Here is a 26,428-nt window from a genome sequence, read left to right as displayed (position 1 = left end):
ATTATTCAAAATATATACATATATGCTCAAGATCATTTGTTATTTTCTTATATCATGTTATGTTCTGTGTAAGAAGAAATGAAAATAAACTGGACTGAAAATGAAATTGAAATATATAAATATAGATAGATAGATAGATAGATAGATAGATAGATAGATAGATAGATAGATAGATAGACAGATAGATATACAGATAGATAGATGGATAGATAGATAGATAGATAGATGCACTATTCAAACCTTTCATTAAGTGTTCAATTCATTAAAAACCAAATGTACTTTTGTTTTCTTACAACACAACCGGTGGTGAGAGAAAAGGGTGACTTAAGATTAGGTTGTATCAACAGAAGACAGTAAGAAACATTTTTCAAAACTTTTATGTTTTGTCAAAAGTCAAAAAGAGTCAAAATTTTTCTTTCTAGTCTAAAACAATTGTCAATGTTAAAAGCTCTAATTTGCATTATATAGATTCACATTGTTAATTGTGTCAAACGGTGTGAGGGAAAAAGCTTCTCCCTGAAGGATCATTCATCTTTTTTTTCTTTTTTTTTTCAACTGACAGGATCAGACATAAAGTTGGCTTTTTAAACATAATGAGTACAGATTGTTGATGGGTGCACACCACCTGGCATGAGGCGTAACGATGGGAGCCATTTTGCCCCCCTTGCCATGAGTGGGGAACGAAAATTTACAGAGTTGCCACTGTCATTTTTTTGGCAGTGATGAGTGATTAAACACTTCCTGCAGTTTGCCAGGTTTCCATGGATATTGTAAAGGATTGAGACAGTTAATTTCAGACCCATTAGCTCGAGCAAAGGCTCAGCGACATTGAAGGATTTTTCTATGTACTTCTGAGGTGAACAAGATATACACAATTAATCCAAAAGATCTGATAATTACTGACTTCATTTCACATATTCTTATTAAAGTTGGATATGTGAGGATCTCTAAGAAACAGCATGATTGTGCTATTTTAATTTGACCTATACCTACACGTACAAACTTGACGCACGCAAATTACAACAATACTCACTCCAGAGAATGGGATTAAATTGAAACTGTTTCTCTCTGCATTGGAAACCTTCATGACTATGGTGAAGAGTATTGTTCACAGAATGAATTGAACTAAATGAAAGCTGAGAACCAACCAAACAATTATGGTACACAAAAAGATGGAATCCACTACCACACAAGGAACACATTTCTAAGCAATCTTAAAGGTGAGGATCCCTGTTTTTGCTGTTACAAAAAGCAATTCTACATTCATATCTTGTGCTTGCTCAGAGAGCAGTTTTTCTAGGCTTCCTCTTGCAACACTAACTACTGCATCAATCTTCATAGAAGAAATGTCTCTTTACATTTTGGTAAAATTATCCAAATAATAATGATAATAATACTAATAATAATAAAAATAATAATAATAATAATAATAATAATAATAATAATAATAATAATAATAATAATAATAATAATAATAATAATAATAATAATAATAATAATAATAATGATGATGATGATGATGATGATGATAATAATGATAATGATGATGATGATGATAATAATAACAACAACCACAACAACAACAACAACAACAACAAATACCACTTATATACTGCTTAATGATGGCATTTCTACATGCATTAATATGAGAAAAAAAATTAATTTAAAGATAATATAAAGTTTTGGTATTACCTCAAAAGTTTCCCTGAATTTCCTTGTCTTAGTTTGTGTTTCAGGTTAAAGTACCTTTCATATAACTAACACTGTGAGACTTACTCGCCCCAAAGTGCTCTCATGTCTTAGTAATCATGCAATAATGGTTTCGTACCAGAGCCGCCGCCGTACGGCGGCGAGGTAGTACACGTATTGTACGAAACCATTATTGCACGATAACTGCGACCAGCAGCCCCATACGCATAGCTAAATGGGGCTTCGCATTGTAGCTTACAGGATCATGACAGATTTAGTATCGTGGGTAAATATCAACTTAAAATCCAAAAATTCTTCAATTTGAAGACTTACCAATTAAGTTGAAGTCTTGAAAACAGGCTTCGGGCAACGTTTGGTTCTGCAAATAGTCCCTTTCTGTTCGAATTGATGACTGAATGTGACTCGGTCGAGAGGACCTTGGGAGAGCTACACTGAATTGATGGCCAGCGCATGCGCACACAAACATCTTATCCGTTCGTGGATTTGAAATTTGTTCGCATGTGATGTGTGCGTATGTGCTGGCCGTAGTAATCAGTGTATGTAGCTCTCCCAAGATCCTCTCGACAGAGTCACATTCAGTCATCAATTCGAACAGAAAGGGACTATTGGCAGAACCAAACGTTGTCCGAAGCCTGTTTTCAAGACTTCAACTTAATTGGTAAGTCTTCAAATTGAAGAATTTTTGGATTTTAAGTTGATATTTACCCGCGATACTAAATCTGTCATGATCCTAAATGCTACAATGCGAAGCCCCATTACGCTATGCGTATGGGGCTGCTGGTCGCAGTTAATTGCATGATTACTAAGAAATGAGAGCACTTTGGGGTGAGTAAGTCTCACAGTGTTAGTTATTTGAAAGGTACTTTAACCTGAAACATGGAAATTCAGGGAAACTTTTGAGGTACCAAAACTTTTTATTATCTTTAAATACAGAATATAATTACCAATATTGTGATTTATATACATATATTTATACTGCAAAATGAGGAATGTTCGCGTGCATTTTGATTTTGCGAATTTCACGAGCGCCAAGATTCGTGAAATTAAATGCACGCAAAAGTTTTTGTCTACACTATATGCATTGAATTCCAGTGGCAATTCGCAAAAATTTCATGCCACGAATAAATCATGTTTTACAGTATTTATATATAGAGATATATAGATAGATAGATATAGATGTATAAACATATATATACATATATATATAAAACAAAAAAATCTCTTGTAATGGGTCAGTGTGATACAGAGGGCACTAGAATGACAGACCCCGATTGGTTCTCTCTTCCGGCCCCTAGGGGCTCAAGGACATTGAGGCAAATTTCAGCTTAAGCACCTTAACTGTGGTGCCATCCTGACAGGCTTCCCAATTATTCAGTTTGTGAGTCAGATATGAGATTGGCTTGGATCAAGGCTAGCTGTGTCTGAGATCACCTATGCCTCAAGCTAGCTGACAGTCTGTCTGGGTCATCATACCCCCCCCCCCCCCCTTCCTCATTCTGAAACTTTTACATGCAGTATGGTAACCTGTGATGGGTGTTCATCACTGTTATTTGTCATTGCGAGACATTAAAAGTTACCATAAATGTAAGACTGCTCCTTGTGGATCTCTGTGACTGCAGGACTCTGAACCTCACTGTAAGTTTTTGTGAAGAGGGTCAGCATATCCGGATGACACATCCTAGATTTACTGCCATCATATCAATCCAAACATAAGTGACAGCGTTATTGTGTTTCATAATCTTATATTCATATATATATCTCTTTCTCTATCTCCCTTTACTTACAGTATTTCTAAACATCTTGACTATTTTTTAGTATAAAAGTATTAGCCAAATAGCAAATCCCAAAATCTGCTAAGTAAAATGTCACAGTCTTACTGTACCCTCTCAATCTGGCACAGCTGTATTAACATAGAAGTCATTTATTAAACTACAGTCATTGGCCCCTCAAATTACACACCTCTGTTCTTATCAACACGTGACTAAAGGTACTAAAAGGCACACCTGAACTAATATTACAACTATTAAAACAAAAGATGATGCATCTTTTGACATTTTTTAGATAAAAAGTAGGATCTGGTTAAGAGAAAGACTTGATTATCATTCAAAATCGCAGAACGATTATTACATTTCGAAAGGTGCTGGTCTGTGAGTGACAGCTAAACCTGAATGCATTAGCCCTACACAAGGTGAGAAGACAATTAAGCTGTCAATCAAACTGAAGGCAAATTGGCAACACTCCATAAACACACAGTCTGGTTGGAGGAGAGGAAGTCTAACCCATCACTCCAATTAAAGGCCTCTTCCGCTCGGAGAAACTATTTTAAAGTCTCGCCTCAATTCTTTCAATGAATAAAATGTGAAGTAAACCCACCTGCCCTTTTCGATGTCCTTCATCTAATAATATGGCCATTAAGGCTGAATGATAGCTAGCCTTCACACTGTATTCTACTGTTTATTGTTCGCCGTTCGTCCCCCTTTTCAAGGATAACTAATAATAACAACCTACCAACACTGATTTGTTTTTTCTTTAATCTCCAGGAAACAACTTTTGTGCTGGGTATTGTCATAGTTCGTGTGTGTATTATATCACACCAATTTCAAATACTGGAAGCTGATTGGCCATTTGAATAGCCAATGAGTGTTGCACTTCAAAATGATTGCCACTCGTGCGACTCTAGGATCATGAGCAAAGTGTGAATATGTTCGTTCCACTCCAGGCAGAGGCTGAAACACATTTTTCAATGTGTAAATGTGCTAATGTGTCCGTATTGCTCCTCAAAGCAAGCCAGTAACAGCACGCCATGTCAATCATGGCCGACGGTTCACTTGGCATGTATCATCATTATGTTGCCTTGTAATAAATTGGGCAATATCTGCAGTGAATGTGAACAGTTATCATCAGCAATCGCTAATAATGCCACAGATCAGTCTCTCCTGTTTGCCAGTATATCATGAATCTGTAATACTATTTGTGCTACTATTTGTGACACATCAATATCATCATGTCTGACCAACTTACCACTCCATTATGAATCCATATCTTTTTTCACTTTAACCCACTGAGGACGAGCTGATTTCACTATAAAACACATTTCCCATGCACACCCTGCCCGAGTGTACCCAGGACCAGTCTTCAACAGGTTAAACATTACAAATACACACCATCATCAACCTCACCCATGTCACCATCTATCCCTTACAATCATACTGCCAAGTAAAAATAGACACCGTCATCAACCGCACTCACATCACTGTCTATCCCTTACAATCGTACTTGCAAGTAAAACCAACTCATCAGCCATGGCAGTGAGAGATTCATACAGTCTACAATTTTAACCCAATAAGGCTACCCTACCTTCAAACTGGATGAAGATGAATTTGTCGGCAGTGAGGTTGCCTTTCCTGGCCCGGCAGCACAAGATGGGATGGTGGTAGTCGCTGTAGTTGCCGGGGATGGAGAACCCCATCCTTGGGTCAAAGGTGATGCCAAATCCTTCCTCCGAGATGTTCTCCTCGGAGGCGAGGAGAGAGACGTTGATTTTGGGGTCGGTCACAGCACAGGGGATGGTGAAGGGATAGCCAGCGATGACCTTTGACCAGTAGATGGACTTGTCCACAAAGAACTTCTCCTGACCTGAAGGAACAAAGGAAAGGAAAGCAGAGAAAACATCACACCTCCAATCAGCACTTTGTCGCTGGACACAGAACATGGGCAACATTATATCATGCACACATATTTTTTTTTCAACTTTTACCCATCCTTTCCGCACTTTCTGGTTTTTGTACATTGTAACCACTCCCCTTTAATGGTTGCATCACAAATGCATAAACATTGATGAATTCCTTCTCAAATTCTTTTTGACATATACATTGTACAGGAACTTACATGCACACTCTCACATATTGACACACGGGTATATGAGCATATAAGATACGTGCATATGCGCATATGTGCATATATATGCATATGTGCATATATGTGCACATGTGCATATATATGCATATGTGCATATGTGCACATATGTGCAGATATCATTGTGCACATGTATAAGCACAAACATCCATATACGGATGCAAACTTGTGAAATTGAGCCCCTTACTCTCTGAGCTGACGTAGGTGTACACTTCTGCCTTGGATTCATTGCTAACGCGTCCCGACTGGCGAGAATAGATGCACTGGTAGAGGCCAGTATCCTGGTACGTCACGTTGGTGACGTGCAGGGTGCTGCGGAAGCGCAGAGCGAGGGGGCAGGAGGGGCACCCGATAGACTTCTGGGATACGCGCTGCTCGGTGGAGGGCGGCCACGACCACTCCAGGGGGGAGGAGCCTGTGCACAACAGCTCCAGGTTGTGGTGCTCCGGCAGCACAATCTCCGATGTGTTGATGTGGAGGGTGGGCGGACCGTCCTGGTGCAGCTGGGCATCTATGCAAATCAGAGACAGGGAAGTTGGATCAAAACGAACCATTCTACCAATTGGCAGCTTAAGATTACACAGATATTTGATTGTTCTGATGAATGTATTCTTGTCTTAAGCAGAAGTCATACCTGACTTTTCCATGATATATTCATAATTTTGCATTTTCCATGACTTTTCCATGACTTTTGCAGGCCTGGAAAAACATTTTCAAAATTCCATGACTTTTCCGGGTCTTCCTTGACCAGGGGAATCCTGTATTAGGGTTCATTGGGTCCATGGATGATGGAGTATGGTTAAGAAAGACCACTCATACACCTATTGATCATCTGGTATGATTGCCTTATATCTGAACAGCTTCTAATCACAAGACCACATGGCCACAATTCCTTCACAGAGATATACTGTATATGCCATATATTTTGCAGAGTTTTAATCTTTGCGAATTTTGCAACTCTAGTGCTCTTCGCACCCAACAACCCAGAAAATATTTACTCTAATCCCAACATGAATGCAACATGCACGCATACATGCTCCCTTGTATACTTTAATCCAAGATCGTGATTCTAACCACTCCTGAAATTGTTGGGAATTCCTGTTTCATGAAAATTAGACTTGCTAGATATATGCTGTGTACAGTAAGTCACAACAAATGGCAATTACTGTACTATAGAGTGCTGTTCTCTTGTAGGGCAAAGACATAGAAAGAGTGCCACATACCATCAGCTGTGACAAAGATGTAAACATCGGCAGCAGTGGCAGGGGTGATGTGATCCACGTAGCGGCTGTAGACACACTGGAACTGGCCGCTGTCCTGGGGCTCAGCGGCCTGGACCGTCAGCTTGCTGGTGAAGCGGCTGCTGTGGTTACAGGAGCGACAGAACTCTGAGACCAGCAGCACTCGTGTGCGCACGGCATCAGGATAGAGCCATTCAAGCATGAGACCGCCGGAGCAGGACACCTCCAAAGTGGTGTTTTCCCGCATCACCAGCTCCGAGGTGTTGGTATGGAGGTGCGGAGGCCCGATTTCGTTCAACTTGCTGGCACCTGTTGCAGGTTAAAACATTGCATGACATGTACAATGGGAAATGGTTAGTTCATATCTCATTCAGACAGGCAAATAGTACAACTTTTAATTTCATTTTATGAAAATGACACTTAATTTTCTTTCTCTGCTATAAATATCCGATTTTACTGAATCTGTTTGTATAGCACTTGAAAAAGCTAGGAATATTATTTATTAACCTGTTGAGGATGGGCTGATTTTGCTAAAACACACATTTCCAACAAACACTTGCCCCTAGAATACTCGGGACTCATCCTCAACAGGTTAAAGGAAATGTGCCCCTTGGAGGAAAATATTGGAATAGACAGAGTCAAATCAAAGGGAACTTAAATTTTGATCATTTTTATATCAGTCAACATGATAGATAACCTACTAAAGGTATCTCCAAATAATGGTCTCAGCCTCATTATTGCTATATAAAGAAGTTCAAATGGCATGACACATCCAGCTACAAGCAAAATGTCACAGTTCCACAGACCTCTAACCTATTCCCTACTGCAGCCTGGTCTGTCACACTAAAAGATTCGCAGGGAAAAGGTTAAGGAACCAGATTTAATCCTGTCTTGGCAACATCACATACACAGGAAAATAGTGGTCTGAAACAAGGATTAAAACAAGTTAATTACTTAATGCAAATCAGAGACAAAAATAATGTTTTTGCCCTTTTCACTGGGATAAAGAAGTGATGTCACAGTTTCACAGTCACATGATCAGGGAGGTTATTTTGAGGATCCACAGGATGTCAAGTTAGATGATTTGATGACATTCGTATTTTAAGGATTTTCACATTTCTTTCACACTTTTGCTCTATTTATTTTCCTGATCGGTTTCTCCGCTTTCAGTTTCTTGGAAATATTCATTCCGACATCAAATATTAGTCATCATGTGTCAAGTGTTGTTGCTGAAAACTTGCCAAGCAGACTGTACAATGTATGGGACCCCACGATGTGAAATCTACATGTGGAAAATCTGTAGATAAGGAATATCATTCCCTCACAATTTACATTACTACATAATGATTTATTGATCCCGAATAGAAATTCATTAGATTTGTTGGCAGTCGATAGCTGACTTGTAAGTTGTATGTCTCTGGTGTAGAGAGGTATGGATCACTTACCAAGCACATTAACGGCTGTCTCTTCATAGTAACTGTCCCAAAAGTTGGTTGCCACGCAGGTGTAGGTTCCGTTGTCGTAGGCCATTGCCTGGACGACCTGTAGGGTGCTGACGTATTTCTGTACATGGCCGGCGCCGCGCTCGCCCCCCTCCACCTTGTCCATCACAATGCGATAGTTGGCTTCCTTGCGCTCGGCATGCTGGGATACCAGAATGGAGGATGAGAAAATGAAAGAGAGAAGAATGACATGCAAAGTGGGTTTTGTGGGTTTCACAAAGTCTGTTCACATGGAAAATAGTGTGCAACACTTTAATACTTACGATAGTAAAACAATGTAAATCTAGCATGTAATTGCCTTGTGCTGCCATAGCAATTTTACTGTAAAGAAACAAGAAAATAAAACAACTTTGAAGCCCTTGATTCACAAGTGTCCATCCTGCATACAACTGCTTAAATCCCATGCATGCCTGTACCCTTATTTGTGTGTTCATGTAGCATATGATATCTGAGAATGCGTGTGCATCTTTGCTTGTTTCATTCCCATCATACCTGTATCACCCAACTCTGCAAAGAAATCCTCCATAAATTAAAAAAAAAAAAATCAATTTGTCGGAACTCCTGCTAGACTGTGTGAAATTTACTCATATTAAACATAATTTTTTTAAATACTCATTTTGCACATAACAGTGCCAGGTCTCAAACGGAATATGATTATAAAGGGTTATTTCTTTAACTTTGGTAAAACAATCATGGTTTAAAAAACAGCTATTGCAATGCATTTTCATAGACTCTTCATACCTCTATGACAACTCTTATTATTCAAAGGAATGAAATGTGGATATCCAAAGAATGACTCAAATTGATTGGTAAACATAACTCTGATGCTTCTTGGTCTTTTGTCAATCACCTGTTCACAGACAAAGTAATCCCTTCAACAGCAACATCATTTCAACCCAACCCATACATCGAACATGAGCGGGCCTGTACATACATCGTTTCTGAAGGATTTTTTTTTTTAACGGATGAAATTAAACTTCCTGTCTCCCTCTTTCGTCTTTATCAACCCCAGCCCTAAAATCATGACATTTCCTCTCAACTCAGGAGTGAAAGACCCCCCCCCCCCCCCAACTCCTCGCTCCAGCTGACAATTTGGGGTTAAGGAGGAGAGAGAAGATACAGACTTCAAAAATAGAAATTTCCCGTCTATTTCAGATGCCACATGTGCCACCTTCAATCCTGAACAGGTTTGAAGAAGAACCCAAAATTTTACTTCCGTTCTCTCTATCTATCTCTCTCTCTCTCTCTCTCTTCAAATCGTGACAATATCACCAGACATGGGGGCTAAGAGAGGTTGAGATGACTTCTGATGTTTTTCATTCAAAGGGGGGTAAAACAGGGAGAGATGCCTACCCTCTCATACAGCACATACCTCCCGACATTTTGGGCTGGTAAACGTTTGATATTTTAAGAAACCGGAAGGATGTTACATCGTTCAAGGGCAATCCAGTTTTTGTCCTTCCTGCTCGTCAATTGCCAATAATTAAAATCTGTGTGACAAGGTAGTATGTGCGTGTACGTGCAACCCCTCTGCTGACGAAGGGGAATTTACTTCTTGGTTGTCAATTATCTTTAAACCATTACAAACCAATCAACAAAGAAAAATATATGTCATCTCCAAAATAAAACAAAATCGCAACAGGAAAAAATGCCTTCCTCTCTATACATCCTTAATGCATCTTGATACAAAAACGACAGATGCTTGTGGGTTCTATAAAGTCTATAAATATTATGGATTTCAAAATTTTGCAGGAAAGGGGTTAAGGGGAAAAAGTAACTAATAATATGACATCAGGCTATATCTGTCTGAATTTTGCAATGGACCTACAGTGTACTTTGAATACTACAGATATTGTTCCTCTACACATTATTTTTTTTTCCCCCAACAGACAGATTTTCTTTTCAGCTAAACTAACTACAATACCTTGTTTATTGCACCATCAAGTATACGTTCATGCAATTGAATATTATACTTCATGACGAATAATATTCTGCATCGCTGTTTAATTCATGAGTTTGCTCTGAAGAGAAGCAGGTGATGAACTCTCTTTATCAAAGCACATGAATAATGTAAAACACTGCTGGAAGACTGAAAATGTCACTGGCTGCATTTATCATCTTTCCCATGTTTGCAACACGGTTTGAATACCCACTATCTAAACATGTTTGCAAAGGACTTTCGGATTGCGTTTCTCGAGTTGTTGCATTTATCATCTCTATCATGAGTTGAGAGGGAGGCCTTGTTACTGTGCAGCTCCGATGCGCATTTTGACCTGAGGAGCGGAGTTGGGTAGTTGGCAGTAGTCGGTGTGGCAGGTAAGAGCTATGCAGGCATTTCAAAATGACTTTGCATTTATCATCTCCACAGAAACATGTTTCTGGCTCAAACGCATTTGCCATCGCACTTTTTTTGGTGTTTCAGAAACATGTTTCTAACCCCATAATCAAAACAGCTTTGCGTTTATCAACTGCCCAAATCTCCCTGAAAGTTATTCAGAAACCTTAACTCTACATGAGAAGTGAGTTGATAAACAGACCCTAGATTTCACTAGATAGCGCATGACATGTGGTATTTTCCAGAATCCTTAGGAAACCTTTAACAAGTTTTGATGCAGCTAGGGTGATCGATCTTAAAAAAGAAAAAAATGTGAAACTTCAGCACATTCAACATATTTAATTATAGTTCTTCCCCTTATCTGCAGGGGCAGATCATTCTGTGTTCAATCTGTCCTGTCAACTGATTCCAGAATCAACCTGGCAGGCACACGGAAAGTTATATAGGGCCTACATGCTTCATGCTCTCTGCAGGTTTGCTAGCCAGCTGAGCGAACGGCACGCTTGTGGAATTCTGACCGGAGACTGGGGGATTAGCCCGCAGACCGCAATCATTCAGTTTCTTCAAGATACTATATAAACAAAATCTCAAAAAAAGAAAGAAAAGAAAATAAACTACAACATTGTACAACAATCTTTAAGAAGGTTACTCCTACAGCCCTCCCCCTGAAGTTCTCGTTTGTATGTTTTGTTGCTATGTTATTTTCCTGGCTCTGCATGGCATGCACTCTGTGAGTAAGAGTTCAACTTCCTCTACAAAAGGGAAAATATCCCCTCCCCCCCCCCCTCAAAAAAAATAACAATAATAAAAAGGAGAGACAGCAATGAGGAAAAAGTGAGACATCGAGGCTAGACATGTGGTTGGAAGTTGCTACATCTGTATCAATTCCTGGCAGCTTTCACTTCACTGATCCTCTGGAAATGGAGTTGTTTTTGCAAAGACAGAATATATAGAGTGAAACTTGAGAGAAAAAAAAACAAAAAACAAGCAAACAGCTAAACCATGAAATCTTTTAGTTATTGTGTTAGAGTGTCTTGATCTTTTTTTTTTTTTTTACTTTTGTAAAACAATATGCCTTCAATGGGAAACAGCCATTTTATCACATGGTTCCTATTCATTACATTTTAATTTTTATATTTTTTTTTTGGGGGGGGGTGGGGGATTTCAAACATGTACACAACAAAGATAAAAATCAGTAGATAATATAATGGGTCTTTATGTTAATTTTGTACATGTCACAGAAATAATCACAGTCACTTGTAATCTGGAAAAACAGACGGCTTTTAAAGGGATAAAGCACGAACAACTTTTTTTTTCCCCAATTGTGAAACTTGTTGCCATTTCTCCCGCCCCCACTCCATAACCAAAGATATTCTAAGAAAATTAATTTACACACACACACACACAAACACACACTCCAGCTACAATGTAGCATGGAGCACCCATATCTTTTTTTAAAGAAAGCTGATAATTTTTCATCTTCTTTCAAAGAAAGTCTGTGTGATGCCTTTACCACTCACTTCACCGAGTCCCACTCAGAGTTTAGAAACCTAATGACCCACTGTGGCATTGTCATTTTATCAGTCATTTGATTGATTAGAATGAAAGAACAGAACTGAAGAAGTGATTGAACACATATATATCTCCCTGATGTTCATGCTACTGAACAGCACAAAGTGACTTGTTTTTTTGTTTCTCTCTGACTGACAGTAAAATGCATCTAAAATCTAGAATCGCTGCTCTTGTGTTTGGTCATTGGGTTTTCTTATCTTAATTTCATCGTGCTTAAGTTTTGCGAAGTCTTTCCCGCTGGGGGAGAAGAAAATGTGACATCATAAATCCCAAGGCGGATTTGCACTGTTCCCCTCACACTTTGAACACATGCCAAAACAGTTTGCGGTTTTCGAGACGCTTCTTCTTGGCCCATGGGGTTGTATCCAATCGCTCAGCGCGGCGGATTAGAGCTCTTGGCTCATGCCTGCCCTGTAGGAGGACCTGAGGCTGCTGAGCAAAGCCAGATACGAAAGCTGCTGGAAGTGTTTGCTGCATCAAAACAAACACACGGGATCATGGGATAGCCATCTTGTAAGTGATGAATTTTGCACAGCCTCCCACCTATAGACCTGCACAGGCTCAGTGACATGCTTTTGAGCATGGGGCCTACACATACAAACCATACACGCTAAGACTATATTTTCAGTAGCCTTCACAAAGTAATTTGAAATTATAACTATGCAAGTCATTATTGTAATACTGAACTGCCACATTTCTTGGATTGGAAAGCAATGCTATCAAGCCATGGCTACCTCAAATGTAAAAAAAAAAAAAAAAAAAAAATCAACAAATGCCAAAAAGACAATTCTGTTTCAAGCTGATATGTACAACATCCCACTTTTCCAAGGCAATCAAATAAAAAGAGAAAAACCTCAACTAGAAAAATCTTCAGATATGCTAGGTATGAATTTCTTGGAATTGAATCTCTGATACATACATTTGTTAGCTAAATACCAACATGATCTCCATGAGGAAAATGAATCTGAGAAGAATTAAGATGAAAAAACAAACAAACATCAGCTTGGATCTGGGAGCATTTTGAGTAGTACTTTGATATTAGATGGGTGAATTACTTACTGCTGCTGCTGGATAATCCCATGTTAGCCTTTCCACGCCGTCAGAGGGCGCCCACACCTCGCAGGTGACGTTGAAACCTTCCAAGCCTTCAAGGACCTCATGTCTGTTGACGGAGACTTGGGGCTCCAGCGAGGGCGCTTTTTCTGTTAAAAGGGTAATAGAAGAGCAAAGATCGGAAGTGAATCTTTAATATACATGTATTTACACAATCAATGTAAAGGGGCGCCACTGTTGGCCAAAAATTGTGGGTTTTTTTTTTTTTTAATTCAATGAGAAACAGGTCTTGGAGACCTAGATTTCATCACTGCTCAAAGAGAACAGCAAGTCAGATCTCATATATTGTGAAAATCATACTGTGATATACATATTTGAATAAGAAAGATATTGACTAAGAACATTCAGGAATTATGTTCCAGATTGTCACATTCGACACAGGTCACGTGTGTGTGTGTGTGTGTGTGCTGTATAAATAAACATCAATTGGGTAAATATTCACAGACTTTTTCACACAGTGTGACTTAATCTTTCCTCCTGAAAAAATGTGAGAAATAGATCTAGACAAGTAAAAGTTACAATTCATTAACTTGCACTCCTCCAATATCATAACAACTGTGGAGTTAGTTGTATTCAGGACTTTTATAGGGTCAAGTTTGGGTGAGTTAGAAAGGAAACCGATGTATCTTGAGTTTAGTATATTACTTTAAGAACATAGAATACATAAACAATATATGACATGTTTAAATCTCTTGTAGGGCTACTTGGTTCCATAAAAAAGGAAGTATAGCAAAAGGAACAACAGAGGGAGCTATCCCACATTTCCCATTTCTGTGGGTGGGTTATCATGACTCACTCAAAGTTTCACAGTCACTGCGATCATTCCACAAGCTTTGATTGCTAATCCACTGAACTCAACATTGTGAAACTGTTATGAACTGATTATCCTACAGTCAGTGCCTGTAGATAACACTGTCCTTTCTTGCAATTAACCTTTTCCATACTGGAACTGCTGGGTCATGCATCAAGTTCTAAAGACTATCACAATAGACCTATATTGGCGGCAATAGGTTCAGTTAACATGCTCATAAACTTTTTTTTTTGGGGGGGGGGGGATGGGGTCAAAATTCTGCCTGTTTGCAACTCCATGTTATTTCAACCTGTTGCATTTTGAGATATGATAAATTCCCCCTAGATCTGATGAATGGTGAAGCCAGCTTGCGTCTGCTACAGGTTAAGGGTAGTATGTCTACCAACAAAATTGTGAATCTTCTGGAGATTAAGTGAGTCACTAAAGACTCTGGGACATAGTGGGATCTGCAGTAGAACGTCGGTGGAGAAGCTGACCTTTTCAAGATGTTCACCTTAACATAGCATTCATTTCGTCTGCGTCTGGGGCTTCACGTTAATTAGTCACATACACGTACTGAGCAGACGTGCCAAGAGGCACAAATATTCAGTGCAGCGGGACGGGGGAAAGATTTGGAGTCAAGTTGGAGACAAGGTTCGTGATGAGAGATGAGCAGAAGAGATAACCGCCCAGCGAGAAGAGGATGTGATCGTGGCCGTGTCAGAAGGCAGCGGAGAGCGGACGTGGAAGTGACGGCGTTAGGGGGAGTCATGGGGGAAACAAACATTGTATGAGGTCAGAGAGACTGGGGAAGTCTCGGCTGGATAAAACCTTAGTTCATCCTTCGTCACAATATCATGTCATCACTCTGAATTTCCACTGCAAAGAAAGTGCGGGAAGACAGGAATATTTCAATGGGGAGACAATGCCTTCAGAAGTTCCAATCACTTTCTTGATGAAGATTGCTTGTCATATGGCTGCAATGACACACATCAGTGAAAAAACACATCCAAAACATCTATCCTGAATAATTTCATTGCATGGATTATGTGAACTTGAAAGATCTAGACATGAGACATAGGAAAAGAAAAGAGGGAAGTTACAGACGGCAAACATTTTACCTGCTGGAGTCAAACATGGCACTTACAAATGAGTACTTGGAGATTACATTTTCACTATAAAACAATGTTAATGTCTCTCAGTAGATTATGGGAATAATCCAAAATCTGCAAGACAAAGTTATTGTACTTTACACTCAATCATGATGATGAATTTTATGTATTTCCTCATTTGGTGACTGTGATTTCATTACCGGTAATTGTGTAAATTCACATGGACAAACTGTATCAAACAACAGCATGACATAATTTTCATAGTTTATAAGAAATATGTGGAAAATCTCCTATATATGCATTTAGCAAAATATTCATTATTGACTGTATGTCATGGTTTAAAACTTATATGGGGTCTTGTTATACAATTGACATCTTTAAATCATGCCAATATAATTTAAAAGTGAAGCCTGGGATGATTTTGAAAGTGTTTTTCTCTATAAAACTCTAATACGGGATTGGATGGTCTTTCTTCTACACATCATGTGCACAATGAGATGCATTCTGTGACGCATTTCAAAAAAAAAAAAAAATTACGCCTTCCAGGTTAAATGAGGGAGTCTGAGAAGATCAGCTGCAATTTCCCGCTCTTTGCAGAATCGACTGCTCCTCGACACAAACTTGCCAGCAAATTGATCTCGGCACAGATCACAGGATATCTGTGCATCGAAAAAAAAGAAGAAAATATGGAGGAAAGTCACAGTCTTGGGACAGAACCGGAGTCACTGATACCAGGGAGAGGAAATGCTCAAGGACAGAGGGGTGCAGAAGCACACCCCTCGCTCAGGAGCGCACACATCTATGGAAGTCACATTCATTATCATGAGGAGCACATTCGCTTCTTCTGTGAACAGTCTTTGGATAAAATTCTAACCTTATGTTTTGCCATCCTTTCTAAAGTAAAGATCCTTCATAGTCGGAAGGAACGTAATTGTGTCACTCCTTTCCATTTTTTCCCCATAGCGTCTCTACCAAGTAGAACTGATAATATGTTTATTTAGTCATTTCTACTGGGAAGAGCATTTCCAACTGTAACCGAGAAGGATTTCATAGATGTATACATCGACAGCATCATCAATTAAACCTTATTGGTTGATGAAAGTTGACTTCTCTGCTAACAGAAAGAAGTATTAGTCTCAAAGAAATATCAGTGAACATCACGCAAATTACCAATAGGTACTTGCAACCGGTATAAATGCATACCTGGTCAGGTGTAAATCTTGCGCTAGTTCAATAGCGCATACAAATACTGGCAGAGATGGACATGATTAAGATTTCAGTAATGTTCTGTTTTCTGTAGCAGGTTGAGGCACTCAATATTTGACATCACTGTATTAGAAAAAAAAAAAAAAAAAAACGTTGCACAATAGAAGGGGAGACACTGAAAGACAATACCCAATGTGAGATTTAACCCACTACATGCAGGAACCGAGTGTGCCATCGTATGGACTCCATGGGGAACTGCAAGACTCGGCAGGTGATGGGTTAATGTGCATTTTGCTTGTTTGCCATGCTTATTCACACTGACTCACACACCATATGAGCACCACCTGCCGGTGTATCTACTTTCTATTCTTAGCTTGGCAGAGGGGACATCCCAGGGCCATGCAGGAGGGCTCAATAACGGATGATGGCGAAAGTCAAGACTCTGAGTTCATATGGAGGCTGATACCATCTTTCTATCACAGTTGTTCGATACTTTCAATACACCTGCTCCTGTAGATATGTAAATGTCTGTACTCATCATGGCAGAGGGTAAAAGCTAAGCTCTGCCTCCCTAATTCTCCATGTTTAAAACTGTCCACTGTTGCAAACCATTCAAACTAAATATGTCACACCCAAAATTTAGAAATAAAAGCATAGTTTAGCAGGAAAAAAAATTCATGTCTGGTAAAATGTGATTAAAATTTGCTTTCAGACTAATATTGAAAATTATCCAATTAGTATGAAATGAGTTATCAAACACATGTATTTGTTGTTGAAGTTCTTTGCTATCCTGAAAGGGCTCAAGAACATGCATACCTCTCTCTGGTACCTCTTAACCCATTGAGGACCATTTGATTTTGCTACAACATGCATTTCCCATAGACACCTTGCCCGAGTATACTCGGGAATTGTCCTCAAAGGGTTGATTTCGGAGTCTTCACACAATTTCTATCCATTTTGTCTCCAGCCTTCCTTGCTAGCTGTCAATCAGCCCGAAGGTTTTGTAACAAAGGAAAGTGTTCTTTGATTTTTTCTTGTTTTCTTCGAATTGTGTGGCAGTCTTTCAGTCACCCCAGAGTGACATTAGGTAATTCCCTTCTGTCATAATGTGTCACAGTGGTACGTTCAAACAGGAATCCAGAATGGCGACGTGTCCGCTACGTGAATCATCATTAATCTGTGCAACAGCAAGGTCTTCTTTGATTCTTAACTTTTAAAGGTGTTTCACCAAGACATTGCTTTACAGTCATGGTGGCGAAAATATGTAAAGGCTCCAAGGGGCTGTTCCATTACATCTTGGTTTGCCTCAAGGGAAACGACTGCTGTAAAACCAGAATCATTTGTAGCCTGAGACTTTTGCAAACTGGAGCAGACAGCCTTTTTCGAAGCATGAAACTTTCACGAATTGCCGATCTTGATGGTGTAGAGCATTGCACAGGCATTCACTGCATCGTGTAGACAAAAACTTTCAAGTGCATTTTCCTTTAGTGATCTTGGCTCCTCATGAAATTTACAAGTTTCATGCACACAAAAATTTCTGGTTTTACAGTGAGCATTTGCATCTGAAATATGGTAATATTATCACTAGTGTTTTAGGTTCCCCAGGTATAAAGGGTTAAGAATTACACACTGCCCATTACAACTCAGTAGGTACTGCGGAGAGCCTTTGGGGAGTTAAATATCTTGTAGTAAATGGCTTAAAGAGGCTTTTTCTCTTCAATCTACAGCATATATGTCCTCAAAACATAGGCCATTGCATTCAGCTAAATTGGTCTTAAATCATGTTATTGTCTAATGACAATAAGGACTCTTAAAGCCTCATGAGCAACATAAAGGATCATATCTGATCTTTCTCATAAGTTACAGCCCCTGCTGGGTCTGAACTGAAGGCAATGCTATTAAGATAATGTTTTGAATACTTAAATTACACTGACTTCTTCCTTGAGCCAAGATATTCTAGGGAAATTCTAGCTCTTGCTTAGTATAAACTGGACATACTACTGTTAAACTCCATGCACACACTTCACAAAAAATAGCTACCAATGCTTTGTAACGGGACACACACCTTCTAGCCTGAGAGATTGTTTTAAGACTCCTGTTCAGGATGTCACTGAAACCTTGTAACATGCAGCCATCGCTCAAACAGCTGCACTAACCTCACTACAGATGAAATCATTCAGTTTAACTTGTAACATGGCTCCACTTTGGGAACAGGAGACAGCGAATCTCATATTGTGTGCTACATATGACGTTGTACAGCACTATTACGGATTGAAAAAAAAAAATCCAGGAACGACTAAATCCGCTTGTAGAAAGGTATTTAAAGATTTGTGAACACATGTTGGTACTAACAGAACATGAACATTTCTAATCTTTGAGTCATGTGATTCCACATCTTAGGAAGATCAAATCATTCTCAAGAAAAAAACACATCTTCTAGTTATTAAATCTTGCCCAATGACATTTATTATCACACTAGATGACAAATGTTGACTTGTTTTCTCTTTTTAGATCCAGGATTACAGCTAGAGTTCATTTGAAGGTACTAGTTCTCTGACAAAATTGCATCTGAAGGTTTAAAAAGCAATGGTTTTGATGTCAAAATTGTGATTTTTTTTAATTTAAAGCAGGCTCTTGTAGGCTTTAGAGTGACAGAGGAATCAAGGTACTCCTTGAATATCCTTCTATCTTCTTAAATGTTATATGACATCTTCAAGTCAGCACAAACATCACAACTACAAAAGTGAATGTATATTTATGACTGAATGGAATAAAGCAGTATGTTTACCAAGTAAACTATCCATTTAAAGAGGAAAATACATGTAATGTTCAATGTTTGATGACAATGAAAGCAGGAGCAGGAAAATCAAACTGATATGCCACTCATTTGACAGAAATTTGAGGGATAGTAAGAAAGTGACTTGGAGTTTGGAAGTTACAGATAATTTCCCCCCAAAATTGATGTCAGTCAAAATCACATATGCAAATTAAAGGAAATTATGCCACAGCCTCTGAAGTTCTAAATTAGTTTGCACTGAAATTTTCATTACATTTGCATATCTATAATTTATTAGAAATTATTCCCCTTCCAATTAAAGTGTTCTAGAGTTGTAAAAGTTCATAAATTCATATGACTGTGGAAATGAAGAGGTGGATATTGTTTTGAATTAGTAACAAAAATGATAAGTTTATAGCATTTCTTTAGAAATACAAAAAAGGAGATAGTCTTGATGAAGTGGCTTCCTTGCCTAGTCTCATTTGCATATAAAATAATTTCGAACATATAAATGTTTAAAAAAAAGTAAGTACAGTTGTAAAACTTCAATATTCTCTAACTTCATTGTCTGTCAATTTAAATGAAGCTGTCTGCTATGTTTTCTGTGATTTTTCTCTTCTCATACAAGTCATTGTGAACACAGAGTGAAATTTTCTTTCAAGCCAAAACTGATTTTGGTTTGGAGACCACCTCTCTGCCAAGAGCATCATGAAAGACAGAAACGAATACTGATGCAGATATTCTTCTTCCAAAAAACAAAAACAAAAACAAAAACAAACAAACAAACATATAATTACCATCCAGGTGAAAATAAATAGACAGAAATATCAATAATCGCTGTTCAGATGTAATACATTGAAAAAATGTAGCAAAAAATGCTACTGAATACTGCTTATTCAATAGTGGAGAGACAATGCTTTTGATCCTAGCTTTCCATACATGTTTGTCATTTTGCCTCTGACAAAGATTCAGCTGGGTTTGAAAGCTCAGGCCCCTTTTGACTACATTATAAAAATAATGCTTTTTTAAAAAAAGATGATAACAGCCTTTATTCATATCATGGAAACATCCAAGCTGCTCCTTGCCACTGATCTTCCATTTATCACAAAGGCATTTTCCTGTCATATGCCTTTTAGCAGCGGTTAATGGGTTCATGCACAAGTAGGGAGAGGAAGACAATACATTCTCGCTGAACACTTTCTAAAGTGATGGGGATCAATGTATCAGGGACCATGGCACCAGAAAGCTTTAGAAAACATTACATGAGCAAATCTGTTACCTAGCACATCCCGTCAGCATGCCTTGCTATGCATAAATGCGGGTCATATTTCACCACACCCATTCAGTGATGATTAAGAGGTCACAGACAGCTCTGCATGGCGTGATTGACAAAAGCTGTAAAAAAAAAGAGGGCCACTGAGGGCAGTCTAGGTGATTTCATAGCCATTCCTATCATATAATTGCTATTATGCTATTATGATAATCATGATGACTTTTAGGATGACTGATATTCAATTAAATTAGTTGCTAATCATTCTGAAAAAAAAATGTTTTCAATTATTGTCTTCACAACAGGTAAATAAAACTGTTCTTTATGTGTCACACAAAATTTAATCACCATTTTGTCATTCATTTAAAGAAAAATAACACATAATCCTTTTGAAACATACTGACAAATGGTGTTCAGATTTAATGGAGCCTTTTCTAATCAATCAATGGAGAAGAATATGATCTTTTGTTACTCATCTTGGTGTTGGTATAAAATCACACTACAACTGAGGAGTAACTCTACAATAGTAAAGCAAATATTAGAGTAGCAGATAAAGAAACAAAGCCCATGAGGTTTTTCAAGTATCACATCCTGGCTATTTTAACAACAGCACACATCATCTGTTAAATCTTCTAGAGTACCCTTTAATCTCACAATAAATGTTAATGCTCATATGTGCATGAAAAAAAGATAATAGCTCAATAGCTTTCTTGGGAGATGTTCTCTACAGACGACATGCAGTTGGCAGTTTGTCAAATTTATCATAGACATCGAGGAACATGAATATCCCACTTCCTAACACCAAGACAACGTAGAATGTATGGAGATGTTTCCATTGTAATAAAACACATCTTTCCTTGCATCTAGACTCAAATGCCACAGACTAGCTCTGCTTTTGCATAGTTACGACTATACATGCATCTGTTGCACATATCTCGGGCTTGGAGTGGATTCTGGACTGATATCAAACAAGTGATGTAAACCTGGAGACAGAAGGAGACATTTTGTTCCCCCTCCCCTCAAATAGAGTGTGTCTACTCTCCGTGAGAAAAGACAAGAAAACGATGAGTGTACAGTGAATCACAGGATGTTGTCAGGGCGCCTGGGGAATGGGGGGAGGTGAGCTCACTGGGTTCAGTCCACACGGGGGACTCCCGCGAGTAACAGGGCTTGCAGTGGCAGTAGGCGTTGACATGCAACGAAGCTTGATGGAAGCACGGTTTCCCGCTGCTTTTTCTATCGCTGTGCATGGTATATAGGTGGATTAAACTGTGAGAAATGGTGACTGTCTTATTTGTGTCCTATATTTATATATACGTATGAGATAAAAACCTAAAATGACATAAAAATGCTTCATCCTGCAGGGGAAGCACATGTTTGGACACATACACACTGTATATGTTTGCCATGCTGTATCATTAGAACAGTGATATTAGCACAAACAGAATTCAATAATAGGCTAAGGACTACATGAAGAGTTTGTTTGCAAAAACTGATAAGTCCATATTTGCCAAATGGAGATATTTGCGATTAAAGGTCAAGAAAAATAAAGAGTATAATTAGAAAATTTTTGCTTCTTTTGACCATAACTTCAAAAATGTACCTTTATATGTAGTGACCAATATATCATTTAAAAGGTATTATTTTGTACTTTATGACAGACACCATACTTCAAAATCTTCAAAAATGGACTTATCGGTTTTTGCAAACAAACTCTTCACATGTTACATTTTATGGGGGAAGTTTCTAGCATAAAATATCAGTTCCCCCTTAATTGGTTTGATTTGCTGGGCATCGAAGATATTATAAATACATCGAATATACTGTTGATCAAAGTGTCTACTTTTTGGTCATTGGTATATCTGTTCACAATCAGATGTGTGCAGTTGAAAACGTGTAGAGGAAAATTGTGGTCATTTGTAAAAAAAAATTATGGCCTGTGATCATATCTGAAGTATGATGTCTCTGCAAGTAATACAGAATAATGTCACATTTTGGAAAATTTGACTGATGAATGCCATGTACTGGCAATACAGTAAACAAGAGTATCAGGGTATTGCTATTATGTTAAATGTGTATTATGCAAAGCTTAGTTTGAGGTCCCCAGATACCAGTTCTTTGATCTTGCATCCATATTATATATTCTGATCTTCTTTAGTTTTACTATGGCTTGCAAGGCCTGTAGTAAAAAACTACACACATAGTATGTTCTCACATATTAGGGTTCACATTCAAATATTTGGGCTAGCTTTTAAAGTGCATTATGATCAAAAGGGAAGTGTTTCATTTTAGACAATACTTTAATTTGATTTCTTCCATTTACTATTGAACATTCAAAGATATTCCCTCTTTGAAAGAAAGATATCATTCAGAGGGGTGAAGGTTCAGGTGTGAGTTTCTTCAATTTGTCTCCCTCTACAAATTAAATTTGTTAAGATCACAAATGCTGATCTGTAAATAAGCAAACATGTCTGAAAAAGGAACCAATGGGACTCAACCTGTCATCTACTGCTTTCCGGGCAGCGACACTACCACCAGGCTGTCCCTGGTTGCCGGCAGTGACACGATGAACATGGAACAAATACCCAAGCTCCGACATTCCGACATTGTTAAGTTAGTGTAAGAGTGCTGGTTTTATGTGTCGGTAGCGTGGTGTGCACTCTCAACTATAGTATACGATGTCAAGCCACAGTCGAACATTAGTTAATGCAGGAGACAAGGTGGTGGTTCCAAGACATACAGTTTAGTTTATTAGATATAATAATCAGGAATTCCAGAATGGTGCATAATACTGACGAGGGAATATTGTCGGTAGTATATATAAAGAATACTGTTCCACTCCTTCTTGGCACATGACCGAACAGAGTCGGGGCCGGAGTAAGATTGATTCCTCAACTCCAGAAGCATAAGATATATAGGGACATGAATAGAAGTTAAGAGATTAGTAGGAGAGGGTCTATGATGTGGGGATTATAGGTTCATTGAACAGTACTGTGTAAGGGACTGGTGGTGGGAATTGTAAACACAGTTGGTCTGAATTTACTTAAACTTGATTGAGGACAAAGGGAAGGATTAACTATTGAGTAGAGATTAACCAAAGTAATAACAAAGATGGTTGGGTTCTGAATGGAAGTTTCATTGGAGGTTTGATGGTCTTGTTAATAAAAGGATATGAGACTATAAAGCTGGGAAGTGTTCATAGGGTTTGGATTGGACTGGTCGTATATCTAGACAGTACAATTGGGGCAGGAAATGATGATAAATTCTTAACTTGGTCAATCAAAAGACACTTATAAATTACATGAGGTTTGTTCTGTTCTAAGGTACAAAACTCCCTATTTCTCCATCTTACATTCGTCCAATCTTTCAAAAAGAAACGTCCTCGTTTCATAATTATATACTGCAATATTTAAAGAATTCAAACGATTGACAAATGAAGAAATTCTAATACATTTACGGAGAGAAAAAAAAAACTATAAAAAAAAACACTGTTGACATGTAAACATAATAGAAATGATTGCTACACAAAACATAATCAAATCGAGTAGCATATTAATAATTAACAAATTAGTGAAATAATTAAAAAGAAGATTGATGTGTACATAAATCTTGCAGATGAGGTATTATAAAAAAATCACCAAAGAAACCTATTTTCCAGGGGACATATCATTGTCTTGAGAGGTGTAGGAAAAACAGCATGGCCTACACATAGCAGAGTGACCAATACATACCGAGGTAACAATATACATTCAATTTAGATGGAAATAGAAGGGATAGGAAAATAAGAGATCATCGTAGTAATCCACAAACTGTATGTGAAACTCAAAGAACAATCAGAGATCCAAGAATTGACAAAAATTATATTACCATACGCTAAAAAAAACTTCACATAAATGCCAAAACTGCAAACTAGAAGAATACACTGATTGCATACATCTAGTCTTGTGCACAGCAAATATGTTGAAAAATGAACAGTAAAATCATTAAAAAAAAAACACTTAAGAAGAGGAACAGAGAGAGGAGAAAGGAGAATGAAGCAATTAGCTTAAATGACCTAAATTATACAGAGTTGGTGTCTTTGAAATGCACCATGCAACAAACTTGTAAATAATGATGTTGATGACCAACATGTAAAAAGATATCTGGCATCAAGAGTAATTCAAATTGTGTAGATAATATTATGTATAAGAAAAAAGTTGGGCAAACAACAGGACATTTATATGTGGTGAAAATGTGCATATACTAGACTGCAACAAGTTTACTAATGGTACATTTTTTTTCCTATACAAAAGCAATTGATCAGAAAAACAACATTTCTCACAAAAAATCAAAAGTTACAACCATACTTAACTAAGAAATTTATGCTAGAAAGTAAAAATACTTATTAATCATATTAAAAAAATTCTTTCAGAAATTAAACACAATACACATGCTAACAATGAAAAACCTAAATACCAAATAATGCTAGAAATTTACATCAGAAGTTAAACTGACATAATTGTTGAGCAAGAAGCAGAAACCGGGATATAAAACGGTCAAGAAAGGGGCAATTGAACGTGACAGAGAGTGAGAAGGAAAAAAAAGGGAAAGTATGGACAATGCAGAAAAATGAATGAACAGCCATGTGGGACGGGGAGGAGTGAGCAAAATATCATTGAAGGTACAAAAAGAATGTATAAAATAGAGGTGACACTAAAAACAAAGTTTCACTACTAAGAAATAGGAATTCAAGTGCCCACGAATCGGAAGGGATAAGGGAACTTGCCATAACTGCTCAATGAGGTTTAAATAATAAATGAGAATCTTGAAATTTGAAATTTGGAAGTAAAAGAAAACAGGTTCATTATATCCTGTCGCAAATATGACATCATAAATTATGATGGATCATAATCAGTTGGGGGATTAGGAAGCTGACTGCCGTGTGTCCGAACACTATCGGCATGGATCACAGCGTGTGGATCGTAAAAGAGGTGTGATGAGGCAATGGACATGTGAGAGGGGACCACAGAGTCCATATTCGTGAAGTGGCTGGGAGAGGGCCGAGGAGAGTGAGAATGGGGCAGAGATGGGGGAAGGGGCTGAAATGTGTGGGTTTGCAAAGAAACAGTACAGTGAGCTTGAAGAGGGGGTTGGTAGTCGGACAAATCAGGAGGAGAAGAGGTGGAGAAAGGGGTGGAACTGTCCGAATCAGTCCTAGTGGAGGATGATGTAGGGGCGTCGGAGTCAGAGGCAAGGGGAAGAATGTCGCAGTCAATAGAAAGAGGGGAAAGTGGGCTAGAGATGGGAAGAGTGCACTTCAGAGATCGGATTGGAGTTGGGGGAGATGGGGGTGAGGGGTGGGAAATCACTGCACATGTTTGTGGTAGTGAGGGAGGTGGAAAAACTGAGGTGCGATATGAATTACACGCCTCACAGTGAGAGCAGAGGTCCGCAATGTCTTTGCGCATCCCATGCCAGTAGCAGAGCCCTTCGATAAGCTCAATTGTCTTGGCTGTACCGAAGTGAAGAGCTGACATGGAAGTATGCATGACAGACAGGACAGTAGGGATCACAGAATAGGGAATGACAACCTGTTCTATCATTATTCCAGACGGATGTCTCTTCCGCCGATACAACAATCCATCACGAATTATGAAACGTTCAAACTGATGCCGGAACTTGAACAAGCATTCCTCGTAATGAGGGATGGCCGATTTTGGGGGTACATATCCAGAACGGATCCAGGCAGTGACCTGCCGGATGATTAGATTCTGGTGCTGAGCCTGATGAAGGCGTACACCATGTTTTAACAGAACACTACAAAAGGAGGACAGGTTAGTAGGAGGTGCGGGAGGGGAGGGAGGAGATGATATTGGCGATGAATTGGCACATGCTGATGCCGATGAC

General features: G+C 38.5%; 1 protein-coding gene across 1 annotated transcript in view; it reads right to left on the bottom strand.

Moving 5' to 3' along the window:
• The window catches only part of LOC140234849 (vascular endothelial growth factor receptor 1-like), a 96,057-nt gene that overhangs the window by 14,717 nt on the left and 54,912 nt on the right, over positions 1-26,428 (bottom strand). Inside the window, exons 4-8 of the mRNA XM_072314895.1 lie at positions 13,335-13,477; positions 8,312-8,510; positions 6,849-7,175; positions 5,813-6,136; positions 5,068-5,346 (exon numbers count right to left, since the gene is read on the bottom strand). Of these exons, the coding sequence (XP_072170996.1) occupies positions 5,068-5,346; positions 5,813-6,136; positions 6,849-7,175; positions 8,312-8,510; positions 13,335-13,477 (1,272 nt within the window). The remainder of the gene's footprint in view (positions 1-5,067; positions 5,347-5,812; positions 6,137-6,848; positions 7,176-8,311; positions 8,511-13,334; positions 13,478-26,428) is intronic.

This window comes from Diadema setosum, chromosome 11 (assembly GCF_964275005.1).
Source record: "Diadema setosum chromosome 11, eeDiaSeto1, whole genome shotgun sequence".
NCBI classification, from domain to species: Eukaryota; Metazoa; Echinodermata; class Echinoidea; order Diadematoida; family Diadematidae; genus Diadema; species Diadema setosum.
This window is presented reverse-complemented; position numbering and strand designations above follow the sequence as displayed.